This window comes from Aptenodytes patagonicus, chromosome 8, assembly GCF_965638725.1.
Source record: "Aptenodytes patagonicus chromosome 8, bAptPat1.pri.cur, whole genome shotgun sequence".
Classification (NCBI taxonomy): Eukaryota; Metazoa; Chordata; class Aves; order Sphenisciformes; family Spheniscidae; genus Aptenodytes; species Aptenodytes patagonicus.
In genome coordinates this window covers 24,795,335-24,814,079 of record NC_134956.1, presented here as the reverse complement: position 1 = coordinate 24,814,079, position 18,745 = coordinate 24,795,335, and the positions used below count along the sequence as shown (strand labels likewise).

The window sequence follows — 18,745 nt, the reverse complement described above, 5'->3', positions numbered from 1 at the left end:
TCGAAAGAAGCATGTGTTTATTTTAAAATGCCTGGGTTCGTCTCTCATTTCTGTCATTAACTATGTGACCAAGTTAATCTCTTTGGCCACGTATGTGAAGTGGAGATAAAGCTGCTTATCCATCCCTCTGGAGTTCTGTGTGAACTGGCTGCAAAATATTTTGAAGTGGTCACATGAAAGATATCGCTAGATTTAGCAGAGTAAAATGTAGCAGTTGGTGTCAATACGTACTGATCCATCAAAACTTGTTCAGCCTCCTGTAAATCCTTTTGAAACAGCAGCTTGCTTCTCTACGGATTGGTGTGTTTGCCATATCTGAGACAAACGAGCAAGTTAAGGAAGGGAATTCTGAGGAATTTAATATTACATGTTACTGCCAAATTGTTTGGTCCCTAGAAAACTTAGCTGATGACATTGTGATTTTTCACATGGTCAAGTGTTACTTAGTCAAGTTAGGAAACAGAAACAGCAATCAAAATTGTTATGCCAAAAATCTTCAGTTGGTTTTACTTACCTCACAGTAAAGCTCTAAGTTTTGCAGCAATGTCAAGAGAGTAGAGGCCAGAAAATATAAGATATGTAATATATGTTTAAAAAAAAAGTAAAGAAAAAAATGAGGAAAAATGGAACAGAGCAGAACAAATGAGGAGAACTGTTTGTTTCCAGCTAGTGCTGGGTACTGTGGGGGACTAGGAGTTAGGCTGCTGTTACCTGGCAAGTAAAGTGATTGATGGCAGACTAGCTGGGATGCTCAGGTTTTACTCCAGCATCTGCCACTCGCTCGGGTGAGGCGCGCGGTCCTGCGCCGTGCCGACAGCCTCGGCAGTGGGACTGGCTATGCTGGGCTGTCAGGACACCGTGGCTGTATTTCATGTGCGGGGTTCAGCCTCCCGAATAAGAGGGAGACTCAAAGGGTGCTGAAGCCACAGACCACTTTATTAGGATCTATTTTTAGGCATCTCTTGCAGCTCATGTCATCATTGTTTCCATCAGTGGCTAATTGCCTGGGCACGTCTGTGCCTGCAGAGCCAGCGCCGGCAGCAGCTTCGCTTTGTGCAGCGCTTTCCCCGTGTGATTGCACGGGGACCTTCCCCTGGCCTGGGTAGCTCTGCGTGACGCCACTGGCTTTAATGAAGAGATACTGATTTATACAAGCAGAGGGTCTCTTTTGAGGGTTTGCTCTGTTGTTTGAAGCAATTTTTCCAGCATAAAGAGCCTTTCAGTTCCACAAAGGCACAGAGGTTCCTCCCACGCTGTCCTTTGAGTGGGCTTTCTGCCAGATACCAGGCTCCTGCCAGCCCCAAGAGCCAGGTATGTTTTATCATGGAAGCTCCATGCAAAGCACCCCCATCACTGCACTGTCATGCGAAGCAGCATCTGTAACTCAAAACTCGGTGCTCTCCAGGGGAGGAGTGCCTGTACTTCAGCTTACCATGCGGTGCGTCTGCAGCTAGGAGATCTGGCTTCAGGGTATTTCAAATAAAGTCAACAGTGCAGCAATAAAAATAATAAACAGCTTCCATCAGGAGGAATTAGGCTGTCTCAAGAGGCTCAGTGCTCTTTACTGCACCGCTGCTGTGTCCCTGTTACCTGCTTTCCCACAGAGGCGGCAGTTTGGGAATGCCACTGGCAGCCCGCAGCACCCGAGCTGGTCAGCTCTCCCTGCCGCTGGGGAGGAGGCTCTGGGAAGTAGAAAATACGTGTTTTTAGGAGGTGCTGTCACTAACTAACTTTGCAGGGAGCTGTGAGCTGAGGACCTGGAGGTGCCACACAGCCACCTGAGTGCAGGTGCTTTGCTGTGGGAGGCTGCAGTGGATGCTGGTGACCATCCGTGACATACAGTGGCACTCCCGTACACGTGCAGGGGATGCAGGGCTCGCTGGGGTGCCCGGAGTTCCTGTAGTGCCTTGAGTTGGTGAAGAACAAAAACCTCAGCTGCCTCGAGCTTTAATGGTGGGTGTGACAAAACAGGCCTGAGCTTGCAGAGAGCCCCAGGCAGTAGTCCTGGCGTGTGAATTGCCGGGCAGGGCAGCGATGGTCAGTGGAAATGGGTGATAAAACCAGAAATACCCATATGCCATTAAAAGCTTCATGCATTTTAAGAGAATAAATGGAAGAAAAAGGACGAGATTTGTATGATCTTTTTCCACACAGAGCTTCCGTGGATGAAGAGAGGAGGGGAAAGAGGTGCATTTGCTTGATTTCCTTTTAGAAATTTGACATTTTTTCATATACCAGTACCTTGGTTTAGTAAACTTATATTACTTTTCTTCTGCATGCAGGTTATTAACAATACCTGTTTGTAAGCAGGAACCATAAATCATGATACTCTAATAACAACAATCATTTTTACTAAGCTGTTCTTAGAGTACGATATTAAACTGAAATAATACAACCAATACACATTTCTTAAATTTTGCTGGTCCTGGCTTTAATAATATGGCAAAACTACGTTTTTCGCCAAAGTTTGTACGTAGTAAACAATTTACTCCTCACGTGGATACCACAGACACTGGAGTTGGATTGTGAAATTAATTAAGCACATGTGCTGATTGTTTTATGATTTAAAAGTGTCATGCAGTCTGTAAATTTTACTGCCTGAAGACCATGAGCAGTCTTTGTCTGATAAGACCTTGTTAGCTTGGTACAAAAAAGTAACAGTACTTTCCTTTAGAAAAAAGAATTTCTTCTTGGTTCTTTTGGCTGCTTTTCCCAGTTGTTTGAAAGAACAGCCTCAAGGTCTTAATGTCCTTTAAAAGATTAATTTACCAATGTATTCATCTTAACAAAACAAAACCAAAACACCCACCCCCTGCAAACAAACAAACAAAACCCCTGACCCCCCAAAACCCAAACCACCAAACAGCCAAAAAACACATTAAAAAAGCCCTAAGAAAATATATACATGGGGGAGGGAGTTGTTATAGAGAGACTAAGGAGCAAAATAAAATGTAGGTTAAAAATCCTCCAGAAAGAAACCTACTCCAGAGACCATAGAGTTAATTAACTATAGCTAGATTTTGAAAAGGACTACATAATATTTGGCTCTGAAATATTTATAGTTAAGGAGCCTTTGATTAGAAATAATCAAATCTCATGCTTCAGGGCGTGAGTTGATTACTGCAAGGGTCAGGGAGGATCCTGTCCTTCCCCTGCCGTATCCACACATCGTTCTCTGTTTGGCTAAAAATAAATCAGTTGTTCAGGAGTTTTTATGTCATGGTTGCTGCCTCAGGCAAAACACTGAACTTGATGGACTAAGACTGTTGCTTTGGAAGAGATTTATGGTAACAGTCGAGCACTGCAAGCCAGGCTGTGGCATGCATGGGGGACCCTTCACTCAGTTCAGGAAACGCTTTGACGTGTGCTTGTCAATGGGGGTAGGAGAAAGCCAGCCTGGTAGCATATATCGCATCCACTTGGCGTTATGGCATGGGCTTCCCGATCCCTGGCCTCAGACCACAAAAACCTGATAGTGTCCCCCATTTAACGTGTTGTGACAGCTTACGTACTCTGTTGTAACAACAGGCATGGTTTTGCTGTGAGTCAGAAACACGGGAACTCGTGGAGGGAATCCAGGGTGGTTTGGTCCTGCACTGTCAGACGTGCAGGTTGCACCCTCGCCCTGTGCAGCCGTTCCCTCGCATTGCCGTCGTCTGGAGCGTGAGCTGCAGCCGAGCCCCCCTCGGTGTGGTAGGTGTCCCCGGGGGTGATGCTAGCATTGGCATTTCGTGGGTGAAGGAAGGATTTTGCTGGGTGGTGCTGGGCTGCAGCGCACCTCTGCGCGGTGAGGGGACTGCGTTCTGGTTGGTTTCGGGCTCCCTCAGCACCCTCTGTGTTTGGCAGAGGAGCTGGCACATTAGGTTTGGATAGGCCTTGAATTGCTAAAGCTTAAAAGATGGGGTTGGTCTGGGGGATATTGCCTTTATATTTAAAATAGTGCACTTTCGAGGGCTACACCCACTTCTTAGTGCCGAAAAGTTCAGTGGCCCTCGGCTCCCCAAGGCACGATGTGGCGAGTGCCTCCATCGCTGTGCCTCCTCGTCTCAGCACTGCTGCGCACCTCAGCATCCCCGATAGCTGGCTTTCACCTGGCATCAAGCTTGCTGGGGAATATTAGGGGTAGTACTCATCAAAGGGAGACAGTCCTTGCATTTATTTACTTCTTCCTGTCTTTTCTGAGCAATTATTTGTGGCTGCTGATGTGTCTCAGCCCTTTCTGCCTTCTCCTGGCGCAGTTTAATTTCCTTTGCTGCCTGGATCCATCTTACAGTGTGCAGAGCCTGTTTGTTGTGGTGGAGTGTTGCCTTACAAGCATTTACCGTACCTTGACTGGAATACCTTTTGTAACTGGGTTTGTTTTGACGCTGTTTTGCTTTGAGGGAAGTGCAGTGACCGCAGGCTGCAAAGGTGCGACTGTTTTGTTTTCTGCGTTTTTAATACATGATAAATAAACGTTCTCCATAAAAATGAATGAGAACAGAAGCAGTTTGTATTCTCTTTGAACACTCCTCCTAAGATCTGAAGATACTTTCAGGTGTGAGTTAGGATCTCGCATAGTACCCAGCATTGTCATGGCCAAGCACAAACGTTATCCTGGTAAAACATTATTTCATGTTTTTTGACAGACAGGTTAAATATCTCTTAACTGTTTAACCAGTGAGGAGATGAATGCATCAGTAGTTTGGAAAGCATTTCATTCTCTCTGGAGCCCAGCACTGTTGCAGCCTCGGCTATGTAAAATCCCTCAGCGTTTCTGCAGAGCTTCGTCATTCGTATTAAACCCTGTCAGATTCCTCCGGACCCACCAGTTGCCGTCGTCGCTGCTGTCACCTCTCTTGTGAGGATGGTGTCTAACTCACGGGGCTTGGAGCAGTTGACCTGGTGCATTGGGGGGAACTGCTGTCAATCCCTCTTGAATACGTGAGGAGGGCGAACGGAGCAGCAGAGCTGCGTGGGGATGTCTGCGGGGACGGAGCAGCTCTCTGCCTGCTGCTGAGGAACGACTGAAGGTCACTGCTGGACTGCAGTGTGGTTCGGGCTCCCGTATTTTCCACCCGCTGGATGTTGCTTTGTTCTTAAAATGTTTCTCGTTTTCCTGTGCTGGTGCAGTTTGGTTCCTCGTTTGTGATCAATGGCACGGCTTGCTTACCACCCCATCGGTTTAGACCATCCCAGGCCTGATTTTCACAAGAGAACACCCTTGGCACGGCAGTGTGACCAAGTCCTAGGGAAGAGCTGGCTCTCCCTTACCTGCCTGATTGCGGTTGCCCGAGGGAAGACGTTGAGATGCTTGTGCAGGGTTGGAGACTTGCCGGCTTTCCTCCTGGCTTCGGGCGAACCTTTTAATATCTCTGTTTCCACTCTTGTGTCTACAGTGGGGTTACTGGCACTGGGGTTAATGGCCGGTGGTGGTCTTCTGCAGCCCCCTGGTCCCTCCTCCAGTGCAGCTCTGTGGTGGGAGACACACACACAGATTTGGCTGCTTCCATGGAGTTTTGGCCAAAACCAGCTTGCTTAAGCTCTGGGGTGTCGGTTTATTTCTTAAGTTGAACACTGTAATATTTCCACCCCTCGCGGGGGTGTTACCAGACTTAATGAATTAATATACGAAGAGCTTTGAGCTGTCCAGATGAAGGGCACTGCAGAAGGGCTAAGGATTATTATTTGTGGTTCTGATTTATTTTTCATCAAAGGGATGAGAGGGGTGAGAAAATGCTATTTGCTCTGGAGCTGGGAACAGGAGTTTGAAGTATTTTTTTTCTTTTTTTTTTCTGTCTGTCTGTCTTTCTGTCTGTCTTTCTGTCTGTCTGTCTGTCTTTCTGTCTGTCTGTCTGTCTTTCTGTCTGTCTGTCTGTCTGTCTGTCTGTCTGTCTTTCTGTCTGTCTGTCTGTCTTTCTGTCTGTCTGTCTGTCTTTCTGTCTGTCTGTCTGTCTGTCTGTCTGTCTGTCTGTCTGTCTGTCTGTCTTTCTGGCTGTCTGTCTTTCTGGCTGTCTCTTTTCCCTTCCCCTTTGTGGGTTTCTCTGAGAATTTTGTGGAAGTCCCTGCTCTGTCTTTTCTTCTCTGGGCACCAGTGTGTGAAGTAGCCGGCACCGTGCTAGTCACCAGAGACTTCAAGGGCCGTAGCATATTAGGAAAGTGCCTGTCCTGGTTTTCAGTAGCAACCCATTTCTGGGAGTTGCAAATAACTGCTAGCTTCAGTGTGAGTTCAGCATTCAAAGTAAAGGGAAGATTTCACGTGGAATTTTTTCTCAAAAGCACCTGGCAATACCCTGAGCCCCGTCTCCTCAGATTCTGTGGCATTCGGCTGTTTCTTCTTCGTAATAGCTCAGTTTTGGACGTTTTGGGGAATTCCTACCCTTGAACAGTGGCAGATGTTTTCTCCTGGTATTATTTTTTTGTAGTCAAGTAGCAATAATTTCCAAGGGGGTGGGAGAATGACAGTGATGGGTTGGGAGGTGCACTGGGAACTGTGCGCAATCCTCTTTTCAGGGCGCAGAACAGCGGTCGGCTGGTCGTGGTGGGAGAGCAGGTCCTTCTCCGGCATCGGCATGCGTGTCTCAGCCCTGAGCCTGGCTCCACCTGTGTGGCAGCCCCCTTGGCGATGGCTTGCCACCTGCATGTGCCAAACTGAGCGGGTTGTGGGGTCAGATCCCCGCTGATGGTCCGAGCGCAGAGCTCACCTCTCATCCCCCGCAGCTGCTGGGGATGCTGCGCGCTGCTGCTCCTGCAGCCAGCCCCGCCGGGACTGCCCGTCCCTGCCTGCCGGGTGCTCGGGGTGTGCCGAAATACGGCCGAGAAGAGCAGGGCAGCTGTGGTGCTGCATCATCTTGACTCATTGGTTTCTGCCTGCAGCCCTGGAGCAGTCATACAGGACTTCATGCTAAAATTGTCTCGTGGGAGAGACTCACAGCACTATAACAAGGTTTTGCCCTAAGTGGTGAATAGAAATTCACCCCGATTCCTTTTTTTTTTTTTGTGTTGCTTGCTGATTTATGAAGGCACAGCTATACCAGTCCTTAACTGCCCATGTTTTCAACTAATAAGATTAGAAGCTAAATAGCAGGAGGATAAATGGTGGATTATGACCATTCGATGGTTCCTGCAAAAATCCTCACTATTGCACGTGTAGTTTCACTGCTTTAAAAGACTCGATGGGGACAGGCAGGCTGCGCTCCTGTATCTGTGAGCAGGAATCGGCCCGTTGTGATTTTACTGCTGCTTTTAGCACAGACTAAACCAAATACAGCTCTGCGTGTGACTTGATCTGAGCTGAGGGTTGTCTCTTCAGATCTGCAGGAAGCACGGGATGACTTCTTTGGTTGGAGCCGCTTTGTGGTACCAGCTGAGTTTTCATATTTCAATTTGAGTTTATCAGTACTGATGTTCTGATGCAGAATCACTTTCTGTGCCTTTCTGCATTGGTTCAGTAATGCCTGTGGATGCTGTAGAGCTGGAGAAGGTGCCTCTGAAATGCCAGCTCCCAACAAGGAGTTCTGCTGCTGAGGAAAAGTTGGTCTCGTTTTGGGTCATTGGGATTACACTAGCAATCTTCCTTCTCTTTTCTGCAGCTTGCCGTGCTGGTCCTCATAGCAGTGGTTTTACTGGGGCTGCACTGGGGCTGAAGCCTGCTCACCGTATGCCTGCCCATGCTGTGCCGGGGTGGTTTTGGTTACAGCTCGGACAGTGAGGACTTCTTACTCATTCTTTAATCTGTGTGGCAGCAAAGCGTCTTAACTTCTGTAATATAAATTGTCCTTTGGTAGTTTTCATGCAATAAGAGTAATTTTGCTGGCAATGGTTAGTTAGGTGCTATGTGCCATGGGAGGTATTTCTCACGGAGTCCCTCTGTTTCTCCCGTGGAGGTGTCCCTGTGACCCACAGCCCTCCTGCGCCTGGGCACGTCTCTGCAGATCGCAGCGCTTGTGTGTAGAGGTACCTGAACAGCTTCAGACCGTGAGCATACCATGCTGCTAACTGCCTGTGCTGACCAGGGTGCGCCACGCCGTGCCCTGCAGCGGTACCCGTGCTGTGCCAGGAGACAGGAATGAGTGCACTGGGGACATAGGATTATGAAACTCCTCACAGAGGATAAAGCCATAATTATCTAACTTTACGTCCTCTGTCAGGAACTCCAGCCCTCTTATGTCCTGGAAATAGATGTGCCTCAGTTTTGGACTGCAGCCCTTCTGTTTCACTGTACTCTCCTTACAGCCCCACGAGTGCGGCTCAGGCTGATGCATTGCGCTCCTCCTGCTTCCAGCATCTTCTCTGTCTTGCCTTTCCCTGCAGAACAACATCTGTTGGCATCCAAATTGTAGGTGCTTCTTCGGTGCCTGTCCTTGCCCCCCTACTCCCAGGGCAGGCTGCTCGCAGCAGAGCCAGCCAGTCAGAGTGGAGCCCTGCGGAGGTTTGCGCTGTGTCAGGGCTCCCGTTGGGGACTGAGAGGAGAGTTGCTAAGAATTGGTTTTTGCTCAGCTGTGGTTAAGTGTTCATAGCAGCAAATCCTTATGCTGTTGCTATACTTAACATGCCAAACGCAATTATATTGAGAAAAGAGTTTAAAAACAAGATTTTATCTAATGTACAGTATTTTGGCAGCAATTAGCTCTCAGTTCTATCATTTTCCCCAAGGTGAACATGAGAACGATCAGTTATGCATGAGAAACTGCTCTGTCGTGAGAGAGGAAGGCAGCTTCCTAAGTGAGGATAAAAGGGTTTGCCCATACTGCAGGGCACGTTTTTCAGTGCCGCCTTTCTTGAACGTCCATCTGTATTTGATAACTTTGGGAAATGGTTTCTTTGTGTAAAAAGTGCTTGCAGGGTAGTTCACAAGGTGAGAAGGAAATCGCTGGGGACAAGCAGTGGCACAGGCCCTCTGGCCATTTCTTTCCCGGGGGCTGCTGCAGGGCACAGGTTTTGGCACCAGTGAGGCCCCTGTGGTCATGCTGGCCCCGGGGCGGTGCTGAGCAGGCAGCCAAGGAGAACCGTGCTTTTGGATGATTTTTTTTTTTCCTCTGTCCTGTCTGGGAAGATCCTGTGCCCTTCCCAGTAAAATGAAGGGTATTAAACCCTGGTGCTGTGGCGAGGGTCCAGTTGCAGGGTCACTGTACTTATCTGGCTGTTTTTCCCTGGTACCTCTTCTTCAGTCCTCTTTCCTTCTTGCCTTTTCATATGGTATTGCAGTACACTTAAATATACCCTGGTGCGACAGGGCTGGTGTTTCTCTGGGACATACAATGCTTTTTTAGGCGTTTAATGTACACGTGAGCCTCCAGAACAAGGGTGGGCGTGTTTGTGTGACTGGACCCTTCCTCGGTGTTTCTCAGTGCTGTGATCTGGGATTCCACGCCAGCCTTGCTCGGACATTCAGGACATACCTGTCTGCCGAGTACAACCTGGAAACCTCCCGCCACGAGGGCCTGGACATCATCGAGAACGCTGTGGACAACCTGGATGCACGGAGCGACAAGCACACCATCATGGACATGTGCAACCAGGTCTTCTGCCCTCCGCTGAAGTTTGAGTTCCAGCCTCACATGGGGGATGAGGTAGTGTACTCACCCAAGGGGCTGCACAGGTGCCTCGCAGCCTGGCCTGGCCTCTTCTTAACCATCACTGTTAAATTATTTCTGGCTCCTTATCCCTCTGTGCTGTCTTCACACACTGCTATTCCTGTTTCTTTTCTTAATGAGACACATGGCTCATTAGGGCTCCTCCTTTCAGTCTGCCTCTTGCTCCATATCTCTCCCAATTAGGAAGCCTGTGGTTTGATTCTCAGCTGAACTGCCCAACAGATTTGTAAAGTGGAGCTTTGATTTACCTGCTGTAATTGGAAGACTTCAGAGTGCAGCTTTCAAATGCTGGGTAGAAAATGCTTTGTGCTGGCCTGGGTCCAGGGCACTGCTGATTAGAAACTGGGTGACACAGCCTCCCTGGAGGCTGCGAGGAGCTTGTGGGTGCTGGAGAGAATCATTTAGGTATTTAAATGTGTATGTCTGGTCAGTGCACGACCCACTGAATGCTCTCCTGTCTCTCTCTGGTACTGCTCCTGTCTCAGGTGTGTCAGGTCAGCGCCCAGCAGCCTGTGCAGACCGAGTTGCTGATGCGGTACCACCAGCTGCAGTCGCGACTAGCCACCCTCAAGATAGAGAATGAAGAGGTAAGAAGTCGCTCTGGGTCTCGTGTTTGGCCTCCTAGGCAGCATTGCTCAGCCTTTTGCCCGTTGCGCAGGGGGTTTCCTGGTGTGCTCAGGTGTAGAGCCCCTCCAGTGACAGTGCTGAGAGCTCCCATTGACTGCAGCTAGCGCAAGAGCAAGCCCAGTACTTAGGAGCTGCCTGTTGGCCAGTTGTTTTGGCTCAAGATGTGTCACTTTCCCAGTCTGCTTCAAAACCATGCTGTCTTCTATTTCTGATAGGTACGAAAAACTCTGGATGCCACAATGCAGACTTTGCAGGACATGCTGACGGTGGAAGATTTTGATGTTTCAGACGCCTTCCAGCATAGTCGCTCCACTGAGTCGGTCAAATCAGCTGCATCAGAGACCTACATGAGTAAAATAAACATCGCCAAGAGGAGAGCCAACCAGCAGGAAACCGAAATGTTCTATTTTACCGTGAGTCTCATCTCAATGCGATACAGGACACAAAGCATTAATTGCTAGGGCTGAGTCCCATTTTAAGTGCTCATTAGTGAAGAGCAAGAACCAATTCAGTCTAAGTATTTGTCTTCTGTCTGATTTGGGGTTGGAATGCATTTCTCAGTGGCAGGGCAGTGCACAGGGACTGACAATCCGGTGTCTGCCTTGTTTTTCTTTTTGAAGGAGCAACTGGAGCAACCAGTTGTGACTGAAAACTTACAGAACGCAGTCGGAGTGGCTCAGAGCAGGGCAGCAGACTCCAGCCAGCCTCGCAGTGTGTCACCATTCAGTGGCTGTTCCTGGAGGCCTTTACAATTTTGAACCATCAGCCAAGCCTTCCTTTTCTGGCCTACACAGCTAAAATCTGCCCTTGGCCCATGGGATGAACTAAATAGTCATTTGCATCTCGTGCAGGGTGTTGGAGGAAGCTGCGACAGCCTGGCTTTGCAACGCCCTGCTGTTGTGTGCGTGCTGGGTAGAGGCAGCTGTGCTGTGTCTCCCCTGCAGTCTTGCTCCTGTACTTCACTTCCAGGCAGATCTAAGGTTCTCTCTTATAGTACTTGAAATGTAAGTAATAAGCCGTCAGTTCAGCAAAAGTAGCCCTCATTTAAGCATGGTTAATAGGCTAAAGTTAATAGCATCTTGTGATATATTACGTATGCATAGAAAAGCTTCTACTTTCTCTTAACAGTATTATTATTCCAATTCAGGGGGAAAAGACTTGCAGTTTTCATTTTGAGTTGTGCTTGGGGTTTTTTTAATGCTTTTTGCAAGAATTTGATCTTTCCCGTTCTGTCTTTTGTTTTCCATCTGTCTCCCTCACTCCTCTTACCTGTAAAATTACTTGCTCTTGAGTGTTGCCGGGTGTCACACAGTCTCACAATGAAATAAGAAGTTGCGCTGCACTGTCGCCCAGTGCATAAAGCGTCTGATGGTCCCTGACTTGGGAAGGTCTCATGCACTGGGAGTTCTCACTCTGCATCACTTGTTTGCACAAAGGCAAAGCGCCTGTCAGTGGAGGGAAAGCCTCTTTGATTTTCCAGGCCGTTCCCAGAAGCCTGACAAAAGAAAGCTTGCTTTGAACTCTTTTCTTTGGAGCTCCTTGCGTTCCCAGGCAGGAGGTGCAGCACCAAGGAGACCGGGTTAAGAAGATCATCAGGACTGTGGCTAGAGCAGTGAGAAGTGATTAGACCATGCTCAGTCCTGCGGCGCATCTGACGTCTGGTTTGTTAGGGCCTGTCAGCCTCGCCGAGCCCCCTCCAGCAGCCCCCCAGGCAAAAGTGTACATCAATTACGGACTATTTTTGCCAAGAGTTTTAACCCACCTTGTTTGTTTTATTTTTAATGCCAGAAATTTAAAGAGTATTTGAATGGCAGTAACCTTATCACGAAGCTCCAGGCTAAACACGACTTGCTGAAGCAGACTCTTGGAGAAGGTGAGTTGCGGGGTTAGGTCCAGGGAGGAACCTCCCATCACATGAGACGATTTTAAACCAGGCGTCATCTTTCAGTCTTACCTGATGTCTGTGTTTTCCCGAGTGACTGATGGCTTCTGTGGTTGGCTGCTACTACTAAGTTTAACCAGTGACATGCAAAATCATTATTTCCCTGGAGTATTAGTCTTATCCCACCTTTGGGAGTGCACATAGAGAAATTTGTCTGAATCTTATACTGTGTGCCAGAGTGCTGTGTTACTTCTCCGACAGCAAAGAGGTTCCCACCCACTCCAACCCTCTGCCTTTGTCCTTTCTCTCCCCCTTCTTCCCCTCTTAGTGCAGCCCTGAACATATGTATTTTCTTGTCCTTGATGCTCTGTTTCTGTGTCACAGATCTGCCAGCAGCCTTGCTGATTTAATAGGCCCCTTGCCCCCCCGGCCATAGTTTTTTGACTTGCTCTAATCCAGAACTGCAAAATCATCCTTGTTTTTAAAACTTTTCCATAGCAGGCTTTTATTACCCCAGATAATTTCACAAGTTTGGTTTAGAGCATATACGCACAAACAGGTTTCGTACAACAGAGGGGGCAGTAACTTCTGAGGGAGGCAGGAGTGCGTGGCTCCAGGTGGCATCTGCCACTGCTGGGGTAGTAACGTGCAACCATGTCCCTGGGAGAAGATTTTAGCTCTTTTAAAGGATTTTAAAAAAATTGCATTATTTCCAGGTTAAAGAAGATGGAGGTGAATTAGTGTCCTGATTTTCCAACAGGAGAGAACATATTTAAATTAAAATACACAAATGGTCCATGGTCTTACTTTAACAATACAAAAATTGGACTCCTCATCTCAGAGGTAAAAAAAAAAAGCTTTTTGTTGGCTGTTTTGCCAAACATATTTTCTCTGCCAAATTTATTTAGCCTTAAAATCCACCTTCTAGTTCGATCCTGTGTTATGTTCCACCCAGTGAACACTGAGCCAAGTCAAGGCACAAAATGTAAACACAAGGAAAGCTGCAAGGGTAGATACACAGGGCTCCATTAACATATTTCTCTTCCCAGGAGTTTCAGTACTCCCTGTAGCTGCCTTAACCCCTTATCACCCTGCAATAGCAGGTCAGTGGCAGCCCTTCTGCATCCTCACCGAGGCAGTCCTGCGTTTCCATACCAGTGTGGCAGGGGTTGTGCGAGGCTTGGTGGGTCACTGCGTGCTGCCTGGCAGGGCTCCCAGCTGCTGGGTCTGAATTCAGGCTTTGACATAGGCGAGGGGGATGGAGCATGCAGTTCACAGAAATTGGACCCATCTAACCTCTTTCCTGTATTAAGATCTGATCTCTGGGAGGAGCTCTGTTTTTTGGATACAGTGCTAGGACTCCTATAGATTGGTGCAAGACGTGATCAATCTGTTGAAGATTAATTTGATCGCCATCCTGGTCTCTCACACAAGAGCCATGCCAATGCCATACTTAGGAGGAGTGCAGGGTCAGGCATTTTAATTCTCTATAGAGTTGTGCAAAAGCAGCCGTGGAAGATTTTCACGTGAAAACTTTCTGAATTTCTCCCAGGCCATGGGATCATCCTGCTGTGTAGGCGTTCAGCAAATATTTAGCCCAGAAATGCCAAATGCTGCGTTTCAGCATGAGCTGATTCTCATTAGGAAGAAGTCTGGGTTTGCAAAACACTCGTGTGGATTTCTTTTCTTTTTCAGTGAGGAATTGGCTGCAAGCTTGCTTTCCGCAGGTGCCAAGGGAGAGCAGGAAGGAGGCATGTGCAGCCAAATGCTTCCTTTTATGTGTCTTAGAAAGAGGAAGAATAAATCAGCTTTCCTGGCCTTGGGAGAAAGGCACAAACAGCATGTGAAATTAGTTTAGTTTTTTTCAGTGGCTTGACAAATACTTTAAAAAATGAACAGATCTTATCAGTGGTGATATGCTGCCATTTATATGAAATCCAAGCACTAAAAATACACGAAGGGGATGAGGATATTGCCTCAGTCTGCCTGATCGTGGTTAGATGGGCTGTTATCTCAGAGGAAAAGCCAGGGAACTGAATACTCCGCTGCATTCAGGTGCTATTAGTGGTCCTCCATGAGGCAGTTGGATAATCTCAGCGGCCTCCCCGGGGGCTTCAGCCCTTATCAGACTGCCCCTGTCCTGCTTGGGTTTGGCCAATCCCCAGCTAGTGCAAATGAGCACTTATTGCAAAGGACCTGCAGTGCATCTGGTTATTTACAAGATGGGCTTCATATTGCAAATAAACCTTTAATATCAGTGAGAATTGAAGGCGCTTTCCCTCTCTTGTGGCTGAGTCTTGGACTTCTAATACGTCTTTTAGTGGCAGGAGTTTGTATAGCAACCAGCTCGGCATCTCCCCAACCTGAGGGGCCCTTGGGCACATTCAGCTTCTTTTTGCCAGAAGCCATTAACCCAGGGCTTACAGAACCAGACGTGGGTGTGTGAGTGCCTGTGTGATTGCGTTTTAACAGTCGGTTGGTGGTGACTAATGTGGAGAGATGACAGAAACTTGTGTTTCTTCATAGGTGAAAGAGCCGAATGCGGAACAACCAGGTGAGCAGTTTCTTCCACTTCATCTGCTTTTGGGAAGGGCTTGCTCTGGCAGGAGGAGGGTTGCCGTGGGAAGGGTGGTTTGCTTTGCTACTGATACAGCTTGGCGGGGTTCAGATTTAACCATCTTCCAGCCACCCTGTGCTGGCAGGCCAGAGGGCAGGCAATCCCAGGCTCCCCACATCACTGCCCTGCTTCTCAGCTGCATTGCCTGAAGTGGGTTAATTAGGGTGATGACAAACAGGCCCTTGTTTTTGCTGCAGTGTAATTTCTAGTTGACTGGCTCTGAAGTGCCTGGAAGTGCTGTGTCAGCATGGTGTGGTGCAGTACCTTGTAGCATAGCTGAGGTTGGGTTGTGTTCACAGTGCAACACAAGGGTGTCCACCCGCTCCCTGCCATCCCTGTTCACTTGGGGACTTTGATATGCCCCCAAAAGCCTCTCCTAGCTCTGGCTTCTTTGCCTAGAAGTGCAGAGCATGCCTGTATTCAGACTTCCATCCCTCCACAGCAGGAGATAGTGCTAGGAGTGAATGTAACAGGGAGGAGGCTTTGATCTGTGTCCAGTCCATAAAGCATCTCCACAGAGCTCTGGTGGCTTGCTATGTGTGTGCTGGTTTTCTAACAGTAAGACACGGGCCAGCAAAGCTTCCAAACTTCTCCCCAGAACATGTACAACCTCTCTCTGTGTTATCTTTTTAGAACCCTGTTTCAGTGTTTAATAAAATTTGCAATACCAGCAAAACCCCCCATTCCCTGTTAGAAATGCTGAAGCAGATGGTGAAGCCTGGGCTGCCTTTCCAAGCAGGAAGGAGGCTGCCTTAGCAGAGGGCAGCGGGGCGGCAGGGTGCCTTGCTCTCTCGCCTTTTGGCTGGAGGGGACTGTGCTGCCGGCGCCAGGCTGAGAGTGGTGTCAGGGCTGGGCACTCACTGGGGCTGCAGCGCAGGGCAGCAAGGTGCTGTCAGGACAAAGAGGGGCCTTCCCTGCCTCACACAGGCCAGAGAGCAGGGACCGCACAGTCTATCACTGCGCTGATGTGCTCCAAGGAGCTGCTCTTGACTGTGCTCCCAGGTCCCCTTCGGATCAGCCGTCATGGCAGCCGCTCCCCCGCTGCAATCCCCTGCTCCCCCCTCTCCCTGCGGGTCCCAGGCGAGCTGCCCTACAGCACCCTGACACCCTTGGTGCCCCAGGTGTGTTTGCATGCACGTGGCTGCTGGGGGCTACAGATACAGCCTGTGAGGTGAGCTCTGGTCCTTTGGGTGTGCCAGGCAGGGCTATCTGCTGAGCTGGTCGAGGAAAGCACACCCAAACAGCTAGGTAAAATCATAGGGAGAATTTGCACTTGAGTGCTTTGTTTATCAGGAGTGAGTGCCCGTGGGGTGGTGGTGTTGCAGGCCAAAACAATCAAAGGAATGAATAACAGCCTCCTACATGAGGGATGATGGCACAACTTCTTGCTGTTTCTGTTTGCTTTTGTTTCAGCAGTTGCTTTTACTTCACAAAGGAAAACAAACAAGAGACAATCTCCTCCCTGTGTGAGGCAGTGTGTAGGCAGAACAACCTTCCCACCAGATGCAGCCGGAGGCCGGGCTGTCCGGGCCGCCTTGCGCCAGGGCATCCCCCAGGGAGAGGAGATTTCACGGCAGCAAACAGCACTGGGTCTCTAGTCTGCAGGACAGGGCTGCTCAGCTGAGAGTCAGACAGGCACTTGAATGGACAGCAGTCATTTCTGCTCCTCAGTTACCAGTTGAACTGGTAACCAGTTACCAGGAGTGGTTAGAAGCTATAGGAGTGTAGAGTCAAATTGCTCAATTAAAGGCATGTGATTAAGCAACCAGCGGATCACAACTGTCGCCTTTGCATCGTAGCTCTGTGTAAATTGTACATGTCCATTCGGCTGTGCTTTGTGAGAACTTTTGCATGAAGGCTCCCTAGGACTCATTTTCACTTGCAGTCATGATCTCTCTACAGACAACAGTATAGCCTGGGGGTAGAGGACAGATCAGAAATCGGTTAGAGATTTTATGCTATTTTTCTCCCTTTTCTAGATCTAGGCACTTGGGTCTTAATGTCCTTCATTATCAGAAGAAGAAATCAAAATGTGAATAGTGTTAATGAAAGGAGCCGTCCAAAGTCCTGATCACTGCACTAAAATAAGTCACACGTTTCCGTGGTCTCATTTCCAGAAGCAGTAGGTGTCTGTTACCCTTGCTGAAGTCAACAGGTCTGTTCCCCATGACTGATGAGGACCCTCAGTCACTAGCTAGTAGGGGTAGGGTCACGCCACTTCCTAATGCACATGCCTACCTTTTCTGTTCTTACAGAGTTGCTGGTGGGTTTACTCGTGTGTGTTGACTGGGCTCACCTTTTTGTTTGGTGGTTTCACTCTTGGGAATGCCTGCCAGAAAGATGAAAAACCATTCACGTCCCTGTGAACGTCTCCCAACAGAAGTTAGCTGCAGAGAGGTGGAGGTGTTCCCACTTTCCTCTTTCTGGCCATCTATTAGCAGAATGAGGTCCATTTAGGAATAAACAGGAATACCCCAGTGTTTTCCAGGGGTAGCCGTGGTTTATTTTGGATATATTAAGGAATCAGTTGAACTCTTCAGCTACTCTTGGTGCTTTTCCAGGCTAACAGAGTGCTGAACTGACAGAGGTAGGAGGCAGGTGTTAAAAATCCTACTGAGCACCAACGCTTTCATTTTAATTCTAAAATGTCATCATAGAATAGTTTGGGTTGGAAGGGACCTTTAAAGGTCACCTAGTCCAACCCCCCTGCCGTGGGCAGGGACATCTTCAACTAGATCAGGTTGCTCAGAGCCCCGTCCAACCTGACCTTGAATGTTTCCAGGGATGGGGCATCCACCACCTCCCTGGGCAACCTGTGCCAGTGCTTCACCACCCTCGGCGTAAAACATTTCTTCCTTCTATCTAGTTTAAATCTGCCCACATCCCTGGTACTAGCACAAACACTGAGCAGCAGTTTTGATATTTGGCATCTCAGAGGGAGAATTGTTATCTGCAGATCGTGGGTACCAAAGACAGTTGTGACCAGCTGTGTTTAGCAGCCTCATTACTCTCTGGCTTGAATGAAGCAAGTTCTGCATGAAGAGCATTCCTGATCACCCATTGTTCATTCCAGCTGTGGTTGTTGGTATAGTTACTGCTCTGTCACTGTCTGATTTCTGAAGATGACTGTTTTTTACAGTAGCAACTAGGACTCTTCAAGAAGTCCGTAGCAGCAGATAGTTAGATTTCTGTATGTGGCTGCAGCCGAGGTTAGAGTCTGTCTGATAGGGAAGATTATGAGTATGGAAAGTAATGGGTGGGTTCGCTTATTGCTGTTAAATGTTTCTATTATCAAGATAATTTGAATTTATTACTTAAATTAAGGCTGCAGTCTTGACCTTGACTTGAAATTATGTGTGCAGCACATAGTGAACAGCTCTGATTTTGCTCTGGGCTGCCTACAGGTTAGCTCTGCTGCCCGTTGAGACACCTGCCAGCTGCACCCAGGCTCAGCCTGGCCTTTGGGACCTGCAGAAGTGAGGCCATTGCGGCACTGGCTCCAAAATGAGCTAGCCAAGTTAGTGCGAGGGTAGCCTGCCCCAGGCTGCTGGAAGGGGCTTTGGAGTAAGCAGAGGGCACCTCTCCAGGAGCCGTGGGTGCTGTGCACGATGCAGAGGTGTGGAGCTGAGCTCTTTGCAGGTCCCCCAGCTCCTGGTGGAGCTGTGTCCGTGGGGGGGACGCAGTGGCGGGGACGCTGAAGTGTGAGCGGCTGCAGAGTGCGTGGAGCTGCGTGTCGAGTCCTCACAGAGGGATTTTTCTGTTTGATTTATTTCTTATTCTCGGTCATAACCTTTGAGATCTCACCCTGTCATTGCATTTATGTTGGTGTTTTGTTGATTTCTTTTGTTCCATTTTCTCCCAGGCCCCCATGTCTTCCCCCTAAGCCACAGAAAATGAGGAGACCTAGGCCTCTCTCAGTCTATAATCATAAACTCTTTAACGGCAATATGGAAACGTTCATTAAGGTACTCGCTGGCTGACAGTAAGAGTTTATGAACGCTGTGAATGTAATGGTGGCTTTCCTGTCCTAACTGCTGGCTGCTT

At 48.5% G+C, this 18,745-nt stretch overlaps 1 protein-coding gene across 3 annotated transcripts in view; it reads left to right on the top strand.

The window, feature by feature from the left end:
* Positions 1-18,745, top strand: part of SRGAP3 (SLIT-ROBO Rho GTPase activating protein 3) — a 134,699-nt gene that overhangs the window by 93,494 nt on the left and 22,460 nt on the right. For 2 of the 3 annotated variants that reach the window (XM_076346723.1, XM_076346725.1), the window contains exons 7-12: positions 9,330-9,551; positions 10,061-10,162; positions 10,418-10,615; positions 11,991-12,075; positions 14,611-14,638; positions 18,564-18,666. In XM_076346723.1, the coding sequence (XP_076202838.1) occupies positions 9,330-9,551; positions 10,061-10,162; positions 10,418-10,615; positions 11,991-12,075; positions 14,611-14,638; positions 18,564-18,666 (738 nt within the window). The remainder of the gene's footprint in view (positions 1-9,329; positions 9,552-10,060; positions 10,163-10,417; positions 10,616-11,990; positions 12,076-14,610; positions 14,639-18,563; positions 18,667-18,745) is intronic. The other variant, XM_076346724.1, reaches the window with a different exon arrangement.